The sequence below is a fragment of the Mauremys reevesii genome, linkage group 8, assembly GCF_016161935.1.
Source record: "Mauremys reevesii isolate NIE-2019 linkage group 8, ASM1616193v1, whole genome shotgun sequence".
NCBI classification, from domain to species: domain Eukaryota; kingdom Metazoa; phylum Chordata; order Testudines; family Geoemydidae; genus Mauremys; species Mauremys reevesii.
In genome coordinates this window covers 23,527,000-23,542,924 of record NC_052630.1, presented here as the reverse complement: position 1 = coordinate 23,542,924, position 15,925 = coordinate 23,527,000, and the positions used below count along the sequence as shown (strand labels likewise).

Sequence of the window (15,925 nt, the reverse complement as noted above, 5' to 3'; positions counted from 1 at the left end):
GCTAGCCTGTGGTTAAGTGTGATGTCATGGCTTTGCCTGAGTGATTTGTTTGAGCCTAAAATCAAGTGTGTCTCTTGCTTAATTAATTGGCATGAGAGGAAACACTCCAGCCCTAATTGCATGATATTACAGGGCATGAAGGCTAAGAGTATTGTATTGCCCAGTTATATATAATTCAATGTAATTATAATTCAGTAGAAACAATTTAAATATTTAATACTGAAAGCACTGAGGAGGGAGTCTTGCTACTGTAATGTAGCCTCTTACCCACAGACTTCATGTCATCAGTGGGGATTGAACAAAGGCCTTTTTGCCCCCCAAAGAGACTGGAACCAGTAGAGCTGCAATTCTTCGTTAGTCAGTTGGGCTGGACTTGTGCCTTTGGTACTGAGTGTCCAGGGTTCAAACCCATCTGATAACTATGATGTTTATGTTCACAGCTAACATTCTCCATGTAAGACTGTTGCAACACTCAGTAATGTGTGGTCCTTAGTGGTGTGCTGCCTTAGGTAGATGCCTTTTGCCTGTTTTTTTTCCCATGCTTGCGATATGGGATATTTGTGGTACATATTTTCTGGACTAATCCCTCATGGAATAAACATTTGGGGTATATATTGGAATCTGTGACTTTCAGAAGAATCATAAATGTACTTCAGACCATGTAAATTCCCATTTAGGAAAATGATGAATTACCTTTTAGGAAGTTTGTTGTGTGTTTCAAATCCAGTGCAGGGGAAGAGGCTTTGAAAGACCAACAATGTTCAAATCTAGCTCTATCAAAGGATTTAGATATTGGCTGAACACTGACCATGTGTATTTGAACTAGAGAGTCACTGACTAATATTGACATGACAAGAATTGGTAGAATTTATGTTGACATTTGCTTTGGAATATCCATTGGCACAAAGCCATTACATTGACAACGCGCTCTACTTTTGTATAGGTCACTTTTAGTCTCTCTAAAGCTTCAAGGCCATGCTTTGAACGGTTTTCTCTTACCCTTAGACTCAAATGAGTAGTTCCGATCAACAGAGATACTCCAATTCTTGCCTTCAAAGGAGGTCAGGGACTGGAATGGATTTTCAGTAGTAAGTCCTCTGCTATAGAGTTCTTTCCTGAAAGAAATCTGTCAGAGCCTTACCATGCAAGGCAATGCATTTAGCCGTATGAAGTGGAAATCCATCAACTTCATGAAAAAACTTGTACCGGTACAGAGGGACATCCCATTTTTTCATGTTCTCTGTATAATATATAGATAGATGTATACACACACATCTTCCTACTGTGTTTTCCGCTGCATGCATCTGATGAAGTGGGCTTTAGCCCGCGAAAGTTTATGCTCAAATAAATTTGTTAGTCTCTAAGATGCCACAAGTATTCCTGTTCTAGCTGTATCTTTTGTGTCCCATTGTATGATGCACCTTTTGGGGTTCTGTATTTGTGTTTTCTGTGACATTGGGTGGTGACACGTACTGGCTAGTCCCCTGAAGAAACTGGCCTCTTGTCTGTTAAATTGCCAGCTATGTCTGCTGAAGGAGTGGGATAATGCAAATTGTTTGCTCCATAAGTAAATGTTGTATTTGTAGTTTTCTTTTATGAATAGCACTTGAATATGTCAGTGATAGGGCCCCTTATAAATGCATGTAATAAATAAATTATAGCATGCGGCAAAGTTCAGCTTCAAACATTTTCCAAAGAGAGAATCTAGCCTTAAATATATCATAGTGGGGACTGAAATAAACTTTTTATTTTTACAAGTTAGGGATAACCAGGAACCCTGTGAGAGATGGACCACAGATGAGTTCTTCAGTCATTTCTAATGAGAAGAAATAAATAACTTATTCTTCTTTCTGTTGCTGCATGTTTTATTTATATGGCATTAAATTTTCCTCATACTCATTTATTTTTCTCCTCCTCCTAAAATAGTTCACTTGCATTATTTTCAAAGTGTTTCAATAGCTGTGCAGGCCCTTAATAAAAATGTAAGTCAGTGCTTTTATTACTGTGAATTCTGTTTTTGCAGAATGTAGAAGAAAAAGAATAAAGCTTTAAATGTTGTTGTGCCTAGATTGGAATGTCCTCAAACTCTGAAGAACTTCAGACCAGGATCCAACCTTTGCAACTGAACCCTACTTCAGTTCTCAACATCCTTGAAATTTAGGAACTTCCTTGTCTACCTTGGGCCCTTCTTGATTTCAAATGTTCATTATTAATTGATTACGCCTGGGTCCCCCCCCCCAATATTTTAGTTAGTTTTTGTATTAAAAAGCATGCAACATACATTTGTGTTTTGATATACAAGAGTCACACTTTACTATTAGATGAGAAAGTTAATTAAATATACAGTGATCAAATAGAAAAAGTCAGTGTTTATCACTGATTTTTTTACCAGCCCAGAAGAATAAATAGATAATTAAAGTCTTTTGAATTAGGATCACACTTATCAAGAGTCCATCAACCGTGTGTCCCATAGTTGGACAATTTTAATTAACGTAGACATCTCAGAAGTCTCATTGCTGTTGACCATCTGGTACTCTAGCTGTAACCAATTTCCCGCTACATTTTATGATGTCATAATGATATATGGCTTTTGTGGGTAAATTGTGCTCTGGGTACAATAGTTAGACTATTCACCATATTTTTAAGGCTGGTCTTGTGGTTACAAGCACAGGTCAGAAATCTAAGACAGATGGATTCTGTTTCTGTTTATGCTTCTAACATGATAGGGAACATACAAGAAGTCACATGACCTTACTGTGCTTCATTTTACCCATTTGTAAAATGAAGATGATAATACCTAACTACCTTATGTGCATCCAGTTAAAATTTGTAGCATTCTCAGAGAAAACCATGCCAAAACAATGGCTTAAAGAGATGATCTGATGTAATATGATTGTTCATTGATCATAGCTTTTGGCACCAAAAATGTTAAAGCTAGTAAAAGCCATATTTAATTACAGTTGTCTATCACAAAAATCCCAGCGCTTTCACAGGCAGGTTTCAGGCCAGAACATGGAATGGAAAGGGTATTAGTTAGATCTGTTGATAGATACATCTCTCTTCTCCATTGATGGGAGGAGGATATCTGTTCTCATGTTGTTAGATCTTTCTATTAAATTTAATACCATTAATCTCATCTATAAAATGTACCGGAGGATAATTGAAAGTACAGAGTTGGAGGAGTTTCCTTCTTTTCAGGTCACTCTCAGAGTGATGACTGGCAGTTTTTCCTCTGCTATCAGATTATGTGTGTGTGGAGTATCATAAAGCACCATATTATTGCCTACTGTGGCCAAGTCTTTACGTGATAGTTCAGAGCACAATCTCCTTGCCAGTCACAGATAGAAGATGTTTTTCAGCAGCTCTAACTATTTGAAAGTCCAGAAGGAGAGTATGAAACAATTTATCTATTTCAGGGGAGACATCTTTATTAGGGAATTATGGTGGCTATTCCTTCAAAATGCTGCCTCCTTACCAACAGCATCACCTCTGTCTTGCTTAAGTTTTGTGTCAGCAGCTGCCTTTCATCCACTTGTTGATCTTGACCAGGTCCTGAGATAGCTGGATGAACTGTTATCAGTGTCCCCAGTGAACAAAGAACAGAGAAGGGTGTTATCTGCATGTTGTTGATATTTGTTTGTTGTGATATTTGAAGTCTCACAATTACCTCCAGTGATTTCATTTGGATAGTGCAAACGGATATTCATCAATCATTAACTTGGCTGACTGTAACATGGTCTATTTGTGAAATGCGTTGTTATCTTCTAATGTATTTATATTAGCAGCAGTGAAAAGTTTCTCCAGATATCCTTGCACAAAGTTAATGACTGAGCCCAGGGTGATAGTCATATATATGCTAATTTTAATACACTAATCACTGAATTTTTATTGACACAAAGGAAAGTTAACTTCATCTTGAACTTGCTGTTCTTATGATCTTTGCGTATCTTGACAGAAACAAAAGGCTTACTCAGCATAAATGTCTAGAAACAAGGGGACAGTAATGAAAGCTGCGCAAAAGGCTTCATATGGACTGCTCACATGCTTAAAGATGAGCATATGTTTATGTACTTTACTGCATCAGTTTGCAGATCTGGGGGGAAATGGTTGGCCTCCGATCCCACAGCCTGTCTCCCTTGATCCCTTCTCCCCTGAAATCGCTGTGTTCCCAAGCAGCCCAAGTGGATCTAAGAAGAATCATGGAGATATCTAATACATGAAAGAGTAGGGCTCAGGGTTTGTTGGGAATGAAATGTGGTGGCAGGGAGGTCAACAAAATCAAACCTATGTAAGTTGGCTTATTTCTAACCCTTACAAATCCATTAGCAGGATTAGAACTCTGTAAGGTCCTCTCAGCTCTAAAAATAGCGCTGTTTTTGTTTGTTTTTTTAATAATTATTGATTGGAGCAGTAGATTAACTGGGTTGAAAATAAGATCCACAAATGTTAGATGAGCTATCCACTGTATATGTATGTGTACAAATAATCTCTGTGTTTGCACATGTATATATGGCACTTACGTACAGAGGCAGAAATGATTATTCATTGAGCCTTGGTTTCACATTTCACTCAACCCATTGTAATTATTGTTTTGTGCCAGGCTTTCTAAGTGCATTGGCTCCTGTTTCACCTACACATTCATTTTTACTTCCTAACAATCCTTACCTCTATTTCATGTGAATTTCTCAAGAAGGGACTGTCTCTTTTTTTATTTTTTTATTTTTTTTATATCAACATCTTCTTTCCTGGCCTCCAGTTCCATCTAGTTCTCTGTCCCTCATTTGTTCTGTGAGGACAAAGAATTTGCATGCCATTTGGAACCCTACCCTTAGGGCACCAGGGAACTCCCTTATTAACTGTAAGATTAAGGCTCTTTTTCTTTTTCATATCGCTTCTAGCTGACCATGTTTGTAATCTCTTTCAAAGTGTTAAGTGCCTTGGGATGCTCACAAGACAGACCTCTTTAAAACCGAGACTCTATTGTGCATTTCATTTCCTTACTCCTGTTTCAGTTCAGGTTTTAAAAATAGACTTTTTTCCTGCCTTACTGAGCTGTGAATTGTATCTTATGTGACTAATGAGCTGGTGTGTCTACATTTTTGGATACGCTACTTAATATACCCTAAAAGGTCTGCTTTTCCGAAAGTGACAATTCTCATTGCTATCTAAAAATTATCCCTTTTAAGGTGTCTCAAGTTGAGCATCCAAAATCACTGGTCACTTTTGGAAAATTAAGTCCTTTTGATTAGAGATAGATCTGAACTACACCACCAAATCTGAACCTCTCTGAAATTTGGATTTGCTTCTGTTCTTCCAGTTTATGGCTTCTCTATACAGTGCCACAGTAGGATGTGTGTGAATTGTAGAGTGCTCTAACTGTAGAGTTGCTCTGTAACTGCCCCGTGTAGACCCTGTTGTGAGGCTCTAAAAGGTACCTAGTTCATGTTGAGAGAGCCCCATTTCAAACTGGATTATATTAATGCTCACTTGGGTACCATTTAGAGCAGGAGGTGGGCAAACTTTTTTGCCTGAGAGCCACATTGGGTTTCCAAAATTGTATGGGGGGGTTGGTTAGGAGAGGCTGTGCCTCCCCAAACCGCCAGGCATGGCCCAGCCCCTGCCCCCTATCCGATCCCCCGCTTCTCGCCCCCTGACGGCCCCCCTGGGACCCCTGTCCCCTGACCGCCCCCAGAGCCCCCGCCCCTGACTGCCCCATCCAGCCGCCCCTCCTTCCTGACTGCCCCCCCCAGGACCCCTGCCACCATTCAACCCCCCTGTTCCCTGCCCTCTGACTGCCCCGACCCCTATCCACACCCCCGCCCACTGACCACCATCCTGAACTCCCCTGCCCTCTATACAACCCCCCCTGCTCCCTGTCCCCTTACCGCGCTGCCTGGAGCACTAGCAGCTGGTGGCACTGCAGCCGCGCCGCCCAGAGCACCAGGACAGGCAGCCTGGAGGGGCGAACTGTGGCCAGTGGGAGCCGTGATCGGCCGAACCTGCAGATGTGGCAGGCAAACAAACCGCCTGGCCCGCCAGGGGCTTTCCCTGAACAAGCAGCAGTCTGACTTTGAGAACCACTGCTCTAGAAAATGTGCCCCTCTAATTTGCACTGCAGTACCATGTAGACAAGCCCCAAATGGCATGGGCCTGTCTTTCTGATGAGCTGCATCAGAGCATCAACTCCAAAGATTTTGGAACTTTGGAGTTGTTCAGATTCCAGGTTTTCAACTCAGTAGAGGAAGGCCCATCTCCTCTGTTGAACATAAAGAAGGAAAGTTGATCTTTGTTAATGTTGTGTAGGTAATTGGCAGGGAAAGATATATCAGTACATGTAGGTCATAATTTAGAACATGCATCGAATTCACTATCCCTGATTTTCTAAGGGCATTGGAGGAGAGTTAGCCATGGCTCATAAACTTAGAAATGGGGTTTTATGTTACTGTAATGAAGAGTAATACATTTTCTTACTGGCAATGCATAACTAAACAGCTTTTGATGTCTGGTTATGGAACAAATTTTGCAGATTTGGTAGTAAACCAAAGAATAAAATAGTTAACATGATACTGTTTTTAAGGACTTGAATCTTTTATGGTGAACTAAGAAAAACATTTGATTTTTTTTTAAAAGGCTTTTTCACATGTAATATCATTAACAGACTGTATGGATTGGTTTAACATTTTTAAAGGGAAACACATTTTATAATAAAATGGTTGAAAATTCCTTCTTCACTTACCTACTTGCATGGTCCTTAGTACAGGAATGCATGTATCCATTAATATTAGGTGACTTCCTACCAAACAAAGCAATGAAGGGTGCACAGGAAAATACTTCTTGTTTTGTTTAGGTGTATGTGATTCCAGCAACAGGAGAAATGTAAGACCCGGAACTAAGGATTTAGGCTAAAAGGTCTGTTCACCTTTAAATGTAGAATGCAGAGGGAAGAGGACTGTATGAAAGTTTCACTATTCGGTTATATGTGGAAGAGAAAGCAAGGCTATTAATATCATTCTGACTCAGAGCATGCTTTTAACCAGATGGGAAGAAAGACTAAAAAAAGCATTTAAAAACTCTCCTTGATGGACTCTACTGGGAACAGGAATGGAATCATTCATTCAAAGAGAGTTTCTGTGCTATAGAGAATGTTTCTTTCTCTTTACAAAAAAGTGAGAGTTTATCCTACCTCAAATACATTGACTTGTGCACTGCAAGAGAAGCAGGATAAGCTGACTTTCAAATATTGTATTTTAAGTATCATTCCACTAGTTCAATGAGTGGAAATGGAGGTTGAAAAAAAGCAAAAAACTGTGCCTGTCATATCTTCAAAATGCATGTATTTGCATGTTGACCTGTTTTCATAATCAAGTCAATAATTGCACGCACAAACCCGATCTCTATGTGGAAAGATTAGCAGAAGAAAAAGTCTAATTGGTCAAGCCTGGGATTAGGAATCAGGAAGTCAGATTAGGGTTTAATTTACAGTTCTGCCCTGGAGCTGCTGTGTAACATTGAAGAAGGCAGTTAACTTCTTTGTCTGTTTCCCCATCTGAAGGTGGGATTTCTAGAAATGCAAGGTATTTTTTTAAAATGTGAGTTTTGGGGAGTGCCCACATCACAAGTGTATTTTCATGTGTCCTTTGAAAGCTTGTCCCTTAAACAGTAACACTGGAAGTGGCAAATGTGGGAGAGGGGAAAATGTTAATAGACCTCCATTTTTGTGTTTTGTGAGGAATTATTCTTGCCTGTTCTGTCATAGAGTGTGCCTGTGAGTATTTCAAAAGTGAAATCTCATGCACCCTTGACAGTCCTGAGAGAGGTTAATTTCAGTGCTGCTAAATTACAGAAAACTTTATTAGGGCGTTTCAGCGGGGGAGGGGAGTGTAATTCTTTCATCTGTCTACCGTGGTACTAGTTTCCATTCTCAACCATAGTCTCTTGCCATCTGGACAGTAGCTGTGAAGTATAGCTACAAAGTAAATTAATTGGGAATTAGTATAGCAGTTTGCAGAGTAACTTGTGTTTGTCCAAGTGTATCTCTAAGTTTCTGTGTGTTAGCAGACAGATGGTGGAAGTTAACATGTGAGGCACAGTCACAGTAAACAATCACCTATTCAAAATAAGATAGTTTGGGGCATATGAATCTTTTCTCGGGCTCATGGATAGATACAAGCTCTCAGAAACTAATAAATTCTCTGACTGGGTGTTCCTAATCAAAACAGCTTTATTGACTGCATCTGCTAAAAGGGACAATAATCATATTTCTTATGCTAACAATCGTCACAAAGCAATGCAGATCATATTAAATGGGAATACTCAAACAAAACACTGTGAGCCGCCTTCTGATCTCATCGAAAATTAAAGTGATGCCATTGTGCCTCTTCTGGTAGTTTGAAAATGAAGGCTGCCTGTCTCTGGCATTATTTTACAGTCATTGATCCATGGACAGTCAGAGAGAGACTGTGCATCTGTACTAGGTATTGTTTATGGAGTGAAAAGTGTTATGTGTAATATAATATACAATATATACTTAATATAGTTCCTCTTTTGTTTAACAATTCACAGTGATACACTTACAAGTATATTCTCTGCTCAATTATCAAAAGACCAGCACAGCTCCAAAATATTCATAAAGAGCCTGATTCAAAGTCAATTGGTTCCTAAACCTGTAAAGACATATACATGTGTGTAATGTTATACACTATGAATAGTCCTATTGAACTAAATGGGACTTAATGGGACTAAGTAACATTAAATATATCAATTAGGTTGGGTTTGATTTAAATAAAATTGATTTAAATCGTGATTTAAATCACTAGTCAGGAAGACTCGATTTAATCATGGATTTCTATATAAAAGTGCATTCTTGTTGGTTGTTATAACCTTAATACATATTCTTCACAACTCAGAGATAGATGTAGCTTTCATTTTTAGAAGGTATACACTATACATTTTTAAAGTGATTTGTTTTGAAAACTTTTCAGATTAGTTTTACAGCTATATGAGAAAATGAATGATTGGTTATTTCATATACCAAAGGTAATTGAAGCAGATTTTTATGAAGTCTTTGGGAAGTGAACGATCTCCAATTCAACAGGTTAATCATTAATGTTTGGAGGATTTTCTTGCCATGCTGTATTAGGAGGAGAACATCACCAGACAGACTTTTAAATGTTTTTATTTAACTAAAACACCAACATTATGTATTCTGGATTTTTTTTCTTCAACAGCAAACATATAATATTTTAACAAAATAAGCATATGAATTTTGAATTTAGTTAAACATTCAAGTTTTTTAAAATCAGGTTTGTTTTTGTTAAAATAGTTTTTAACTAAAATAGTTAAATGAAATATTAAAAAAATAATTAAATTGACTATGTCAGCCAGGTCAACAAGAGCAACTTAAAATATTGACTTCTGCAGCTAACTCAGTAGTCTTCACCTTCATTTTCCTGTTTATTCATAATCTGGAAAAGAAAAACAAGCTTTCCTGCTTTTTCAGGTCCCAAACGATTTCTCAATTTGGAATGAATTAGTCCAAAGGAGGAAATATTCTTTCTACACAGGCAGAAGAAGCTACTGCTGTTAAAAGTGAGATTATCACTTCAACAATCTCTGAATCCAAGTGCTTAAGTGACTTCTACCAGTTCACTGGTGTGGCTTTCTTTAAAACATCATCAGCAAACATATATTGGTTGAATGGTTCACCCTTAGCTCTGAAGTTTATTATAGTTGGCATTATGGAGGGATGATTGCTGTATGTCCATTCATAGCCAACTCCTCTTCTTCAGCAGTTAGGGTTTGACTCTGGTACCGAGTATTGAGAATATTTGCAAGAAAATGAGCTGGAGATCATGCTTGTCCCATTCATTTTTTTAATGCTTGTAATTTAACTCTGTCACTGCATATTTCTCTTTCTAAGATCTCTCTTAGTTCCTTCCAAATTTCAACAGCATCAGCAATAAAACAGCTATTTCCCTGCATTTTGTTCAGGACTACAGAAGTAGGCTTCAGGGTACTCAGCATGTGTTCAACATTTCTCTTAAGCCCAGTGTTAAGAACTTTGGCTGTGACAGTACCATCTATTTTTTCATGATTTTGTTTACAAACTGTCATCAGATTAGGCCAGTTCTTTATATAGTACTCAAAACAGTCCACTACTGAGTTCCATTGGACGTCTTGTGGGAGAGTTAGCTTGGTTCCTCCCACTTTTTTCAGAGCAACTGCTGCAAAGTGGTTGTTACAGAAGTGTTGCGTCGCATGGCGGACGTGGACAGAGCTCAACAATCAGTTTGATTGGTAACAGAGTTTTTCTCTCCTCTCTATCTTATATTTTTTTTACTTTGGCAAGCAAGCAAAGCAATTTTTTATAAAAAAACACACAACACACACAAGCTTCATAGGTAACAACATCATAACATCCATCAAGACTTTTTTAAATTTATTTATCTATTAGAGAGAGAGAAGAGAAGCCAAGGCCAACCAAACAAAACAAACACTCACAACTTAAAACAACCTAAACATTCTAGGTACATTCTAGGTTTCCTACAAACTTAAACAAAAAATAAAACATTAAAGCACCCACACTACCAACAAATAGCAAAACACAGAAGTATTTTGCAATTTCAACATTAGCTTTTATTTCTGGAACACTGAAGTCTTTGGCTTGGTGGAGCATCAAATGAGCAATGCAACCGTATGTTATTACCTTGGGATTCTCTTCTAAATTTCTTCTCATCTTGGATACATTTGCAGCACTGTCTGTGACCAATCTGTGTACTAGACATTTGAATTTTTCTTCAGAGTTTATTATAGCTTTTACTGCTACTTCATGTAAGTATTCTGCTGTGTGTGCATTTCCTGATGTATCAATTGTTTCTGTAAGGAAGACAGTCCCTTCTTCTGTTGTCGCGCAAGCACATACAACAGGATCATTGTGGACATTGCTCCCACCCGTCAAGACTCAGGTTAACAATTTTACTGTCTAGACCTTTTGCACACTGCTCAATTTCTCTTTCATACACTTTATCCAGCAATTTGCCTGCGACATCTGCTCTGTTGGATGGACTGTATCCTGGTCTTAATGACTGAACCATGTTAATGAAGCGTGGGTTCTCAATCAGACGGAAACGGTTCTCAATCAAACGTTGTTGCATAAACAAACCGGGCAATTTTTTAAATCAATTACCTCTTTTTGTAATCTGCTGGTTCTTATCACAAACTTATCTATGGTTGTTTCTGGATGGAGATTTTGTTTTCTTTTTGCTACTGTGGCTTTGTGACATACGCGATGTGACTGAAACACCATCATTGGCAGATAAATCTGAAACTATAGAAAATGATGATGATCTTGAAGGTGGATAGTCTTCAGAATCCTGAATGTTGAGGATGGAGTCTCCTAAACAAAATAAGTCAATGCAGTTATTTAATTATTATTTCCATACTGCTCGTTTAGTATTACTCATTGCATTCATTGACACTCAGTACTACTTTAAAGGTGAAATTGTAAAAGAAAGATCTGCCTATTTCAGGTATTTATTTTTTTTATCACAGTGGCATCTAAAATTATAGTACCATAGAACAACTATATTTTTTTGCTCAAACATGAGAATTCAAGAATAGTCCAGAAGGAAGACAGGCAGTCTTTAAGAAAGAAGTATGAAATTAAAAACTTTACCAACCTGAAGATCCTGCATGTTCAGAGATGTTCCTTTCATCATCTTCAACACAGCTTCCCCCTGATAAGGAACACTTCTCATGATGTTGTTCATTTGGGAAACCAGGCCTGTTTGAATTTTGCACGCATGCCTGTCTTACCCACAGGTAGAGGAACGTCGTTAAAATATTCCCAAACTGGGTCTGTTTTATGGCCTGCTGCCATTGTAGTTTTTCCCTTCTAGTGAGAGAATGGTATGGTAGATCTCAAATCAATGAAGGCTCCACTCAGAAAGACCTCAAGACTTCTGGAATATGCTGCTCAAACAGTTTCACTTTTGTTTCTACTGCCTGTCCCTCCCTTCTCACGTTTCTCTCCAGACTTCTTCTCCTTGTGCAGATCTATTCCGCCCCCAACAATTTTCTATTCATTGAGCTTTTTGAAACTTTGCACTTTTAGAGCGAGGTAAGGGATTGACTCTGTGTACACAAATTTGCAGAGGGACAATAGGGTTGAGGTCTGTTATTTCTCACCTCTATATATTATTTATTTAAAAACATTTTGCTGTTAACAAGCATGTTATCTCTGGAGACAAATCCACAGTTTGAGAACTGCAAAACCAAGCATCTCTGATGGTATCTTCTAGAGTCTGAGCACCGAGTCCCATTGGCTAGATCGAAAGATTAACCTAAATAATCTATACAGAAGCCTGTGGAACCCCATAAGATTGAGTCCCTAATCCATGAACTATAATTCATTTACAAAACTTTTCTTAAACATTACATGAATATGTCTCATACTATAGAATTAGAATGTATAATTCCTATTCCATGATGAGATATCTTTGAGCTATAATGTATCTTAATTAAAACTATCTTTAGATAGGTTTTTTCCTCAAAAACCATTTTATCAAAAAAATCTGATTTAAATTTAAAAAAATCCATTAAAAAAATCATTGATTTTTTTATCCACCCTGATATAAATAAGACTCTTTGGAATTGGGGCTAGGAGTCTTTCTTGTTGTTTTAGTGCCCTTAAAGAAAGCTAAGAGGGTCGCACACGTTTTTCATGTAGAAAAGAATGTAAAAGGGGATGGGTGTATTTTTAGGAAGAGATACAGGGCCTGATTCTGAGTTGACACACATTCCTTGTTATACCATTGAATTCAGCAGAGATCATGGAATAAAAAGTCAACACATAATTTGGCTCAAATTCCATGTTTTGGAATCTTAGAATTTCCTGTGTTCTAGAACACAAAGACTTGTAGAACTCCTTGAATATATGTTCCATAAATTGTAGAGAAACTTTAAACAGCAGTGTTAAAAAGGGTTAAAATTTTTAATAGGCCTTCAAATTCATTTCAGTAACATTCGGTAATACCCCAGTCTACCTGTATTCCAATCCCTGTTAAGAATGTACGTAGTCTTTTCCTCTATATATACACATAAATAAACAATCTGTGAAAATACAAAGCTGAAGTTCCTGTGCGCAAATGCTGCCACAAAGTATAAGCTGCATTTTAATATAGTTGCGGTATATGCCTGTGTATATATTCTGTTTCAGTGCAAATAATGATTCTATTTTTAATATTGCAGGACTATACTTTGACAATGTACTTTCAGCAAGCGTGGAGGGATAAGAGGCTGTCGTATAATGTAATACCTTTAAATCTTACACTGGACAATAGAGTAGCTGATCAGCTTTGGGTTCCTGATACCTACTTCTTGAATGACAAGAAATCATTCGTACATGGGGTCACTGTGAAGAACAGAATGATTCGTTTGCATCCAGATGGAACAGTCCTCTATGGTCTCAGGTCAGTGTCATCCATTTTTAACTACATTTTAAAATCAGTTTCAAACTGAAAAGTACTGTACATAGATCTTCACTACCCATCTGTCTCAACTGCTGGCATATTGCAAACAATGTCTTCTTAAATGTTTTAATAACAGATAAGTCTATAAAAGCCTTTTTGGATAAACTTTGAGGATTAAGTGTTGTTTTTAATAACATTCTAAGATGTTTGTTTTAATAACATATGAAGATATACAAGCTTTTTTGAATAAACTTTCTGGATTAAGTGTCATTTTCAGGAGTGCTCCCGTAAAGGATTTGAAATAGAAAATATCAAGTGGAGGTTAGGGGTAAAAAAGAAGGTGGGTGCAACTGGTACATTCATTATTTTAAAAAGTCAGATGCTCCATTTTATAAATCATTTTTGGGATGAGCTGCTCAGAATGGGCTGCACTTTCTTTTGATGGTAGAGAAATTTCTTCATTTTCCTGAGGTGCAGTTGGACTTGAAGTGTTTCTTCTTTGTCTTTTATGTTGTTATATGTGATATTAGGTTGTTATGCTGCTCAATGGTAAAACAATGGAACAGCCTAACTGTACCATAGGAAAGCTCAACAATTCTTTTTTGTTGAAAACAGTTCCTGAAAATGGCAATTTAAAACTACAAAGCTGGTAATGACCTGAAATGATTGGAGTGTTCCTGCATTACAGTGTGACAAACTTCCTACTCAGATCTCTCAGATGTTGCTTTGCCCTCAGCATGTACTAAACTAAAACAGATGGAGTTTAACTTTGTTTCTACAAACATCTTGGATTCTTGTTCTGAATCTTTTTTCCCCTTAGCCCAGAGTGTTAGTGATGAAAAGTAGTTACTATCTAAGCGGTATTCAGAATCCTGTGTGAAATAAGTTCATATGTCCACATCACAAATGCCTCTAATTATTGGCGCTCTTGTTATCAGTCTCAGCAAAGACATCCAGGATCCAGTCGATCTGGAGATTCAATTACCCGCTCGTGGTGGCCTCCCAGATATTGCTTTCAAGGCACATTGGACAATGTGGGGACATGTATAATCCATGTTGTCTTTTCTGTACTTTGTTGATACATGAAAGACTTCAGTCTTAATTACTGTGAATCTGTCTTTGTTTAATTAATGGAAACAAACAAAAACAATAAATTCTACCACCAACAAAAAGCCTCTTTGGATCTGGATCCAAGAAGGGAAAGGAATCAATATAGACAGCTGTCATATGGGTAGTTTTGCTGACATACTTACAAGTGATATGGGTGGTTTGTGGTTGTTGCTTTATGAACGTTGTAGTTAGCATCCATCCTTGTATTGTGCAACAAAATTTAAATTGCTCTTGGCACTCATTGCTGCAATGAAGAGCAGGTATCCAATTCCTTTGTTTTCATATGAATGATGTCATGTTCAGTCTGGGCACGTTTGACTGCAGCAGGTCAGAATGAGTGATTAACAATATTTATTATTTACATACTATATGCTGATCTGCACAATGTGCCACACTACCCCGTCCTTGCCCCAAACACAGTATGGGGTGTGTTCATTGTAACAGCAATGCTTCAAAGAACAGACTGAATCTTCAGGAGTTTGGGAGGTTGAGAGGGAAGAGCATGTTACACAAACTGGAGGCTGCTTCAGCTGCCTTTGGTGGCTTGAAGGAAGAATGGTGGAAAGCCAAGATGACACAGCATGATGTGAAGTAGCCAAGGCTGGAAAGCCTCTTACGTGTTTGTTTAATGAGGACTAAACACACCTCCTTTTTCAGAGACTAATACATGGATTCCCAAAAGAGAGCAAAGGGATGAGGATGGAACTGAGGCCTAGAGAAGCAGGATATGAGATAAAAAGGAAAGGGGAGCAGAGACAAGCAGAAGCTGGACTGGTGGTTAGATGGCAGCCTGTCAGAGTTCAGGGAACAAGCAAAGTCCTTTGCTGCCTTTGCTTGGAGTGCTGCACTCAGCCACTGGCTCAAACATGGCTTGTATTAACCATTTCAGGCTGACTGAAAGAGCAGCAAGAATGGGTTCCAGAGGGAAGGTCAATGTAATGTTTGGTTATGAGTGACTGAGAGTAACTGGGCAAAATAAGAGGATTGGAGGAAATGCCTCTCACCCACAAAAATAAAGGATGGAGAGAAGAAAAACCAGGATAGAGAGAGAAATGCAAGTGAGGGCTGGAGAAACACTGGCTGAAATAAGAGCATGGGGGAGTTGATAAATTTACAAAGTAAATACATACAGGATAAGGAATACATAGAAGAAAAATTAAATAAAAGCTCAATGAATGTGTAGCTTTCCAAGAGGGTGTGAGGTGGCGGGGAAAAAGAGTAAGTATATTGATGCTTTGGAGGAGTGCTTGACCTTAGAACTGATTGATGGTGAATTTCCATTTGTTGTCAGCTTATAGCTATCATGACTAGGTGTGTGCAACTAACTCATTTGTTCTGTATAGATA

General features: G+C 38.1%; 1 protein-coding gene across 7 annotated transcripts in view; it reads left to right on the top strand.

Annotated features, from left to right (window-relative positions):
* GABRB2 (gamma-aminobutyric acid type A receptor subunit beta2) overlaps positions 1–15,925 on the top strand; it is a 292,697-nt gene that overhangs the window by 133,102 nt on the left and 143,670 nt on the right. For all 7 annotated transcript variants that reach the window (XM_039485783.1, XM_039485782.1, XM_039485779.1 and 4 more), the window contains exon 6: positions 13,249–13,469. In XM_039485783.1, the coding sequence (XP_039341717.1) occupies positions 13,249–13,469 (221 nt within the window). The remainder of the gene's footprint in view (positions 1–13,248; positions 13,470–15,925) is intronic.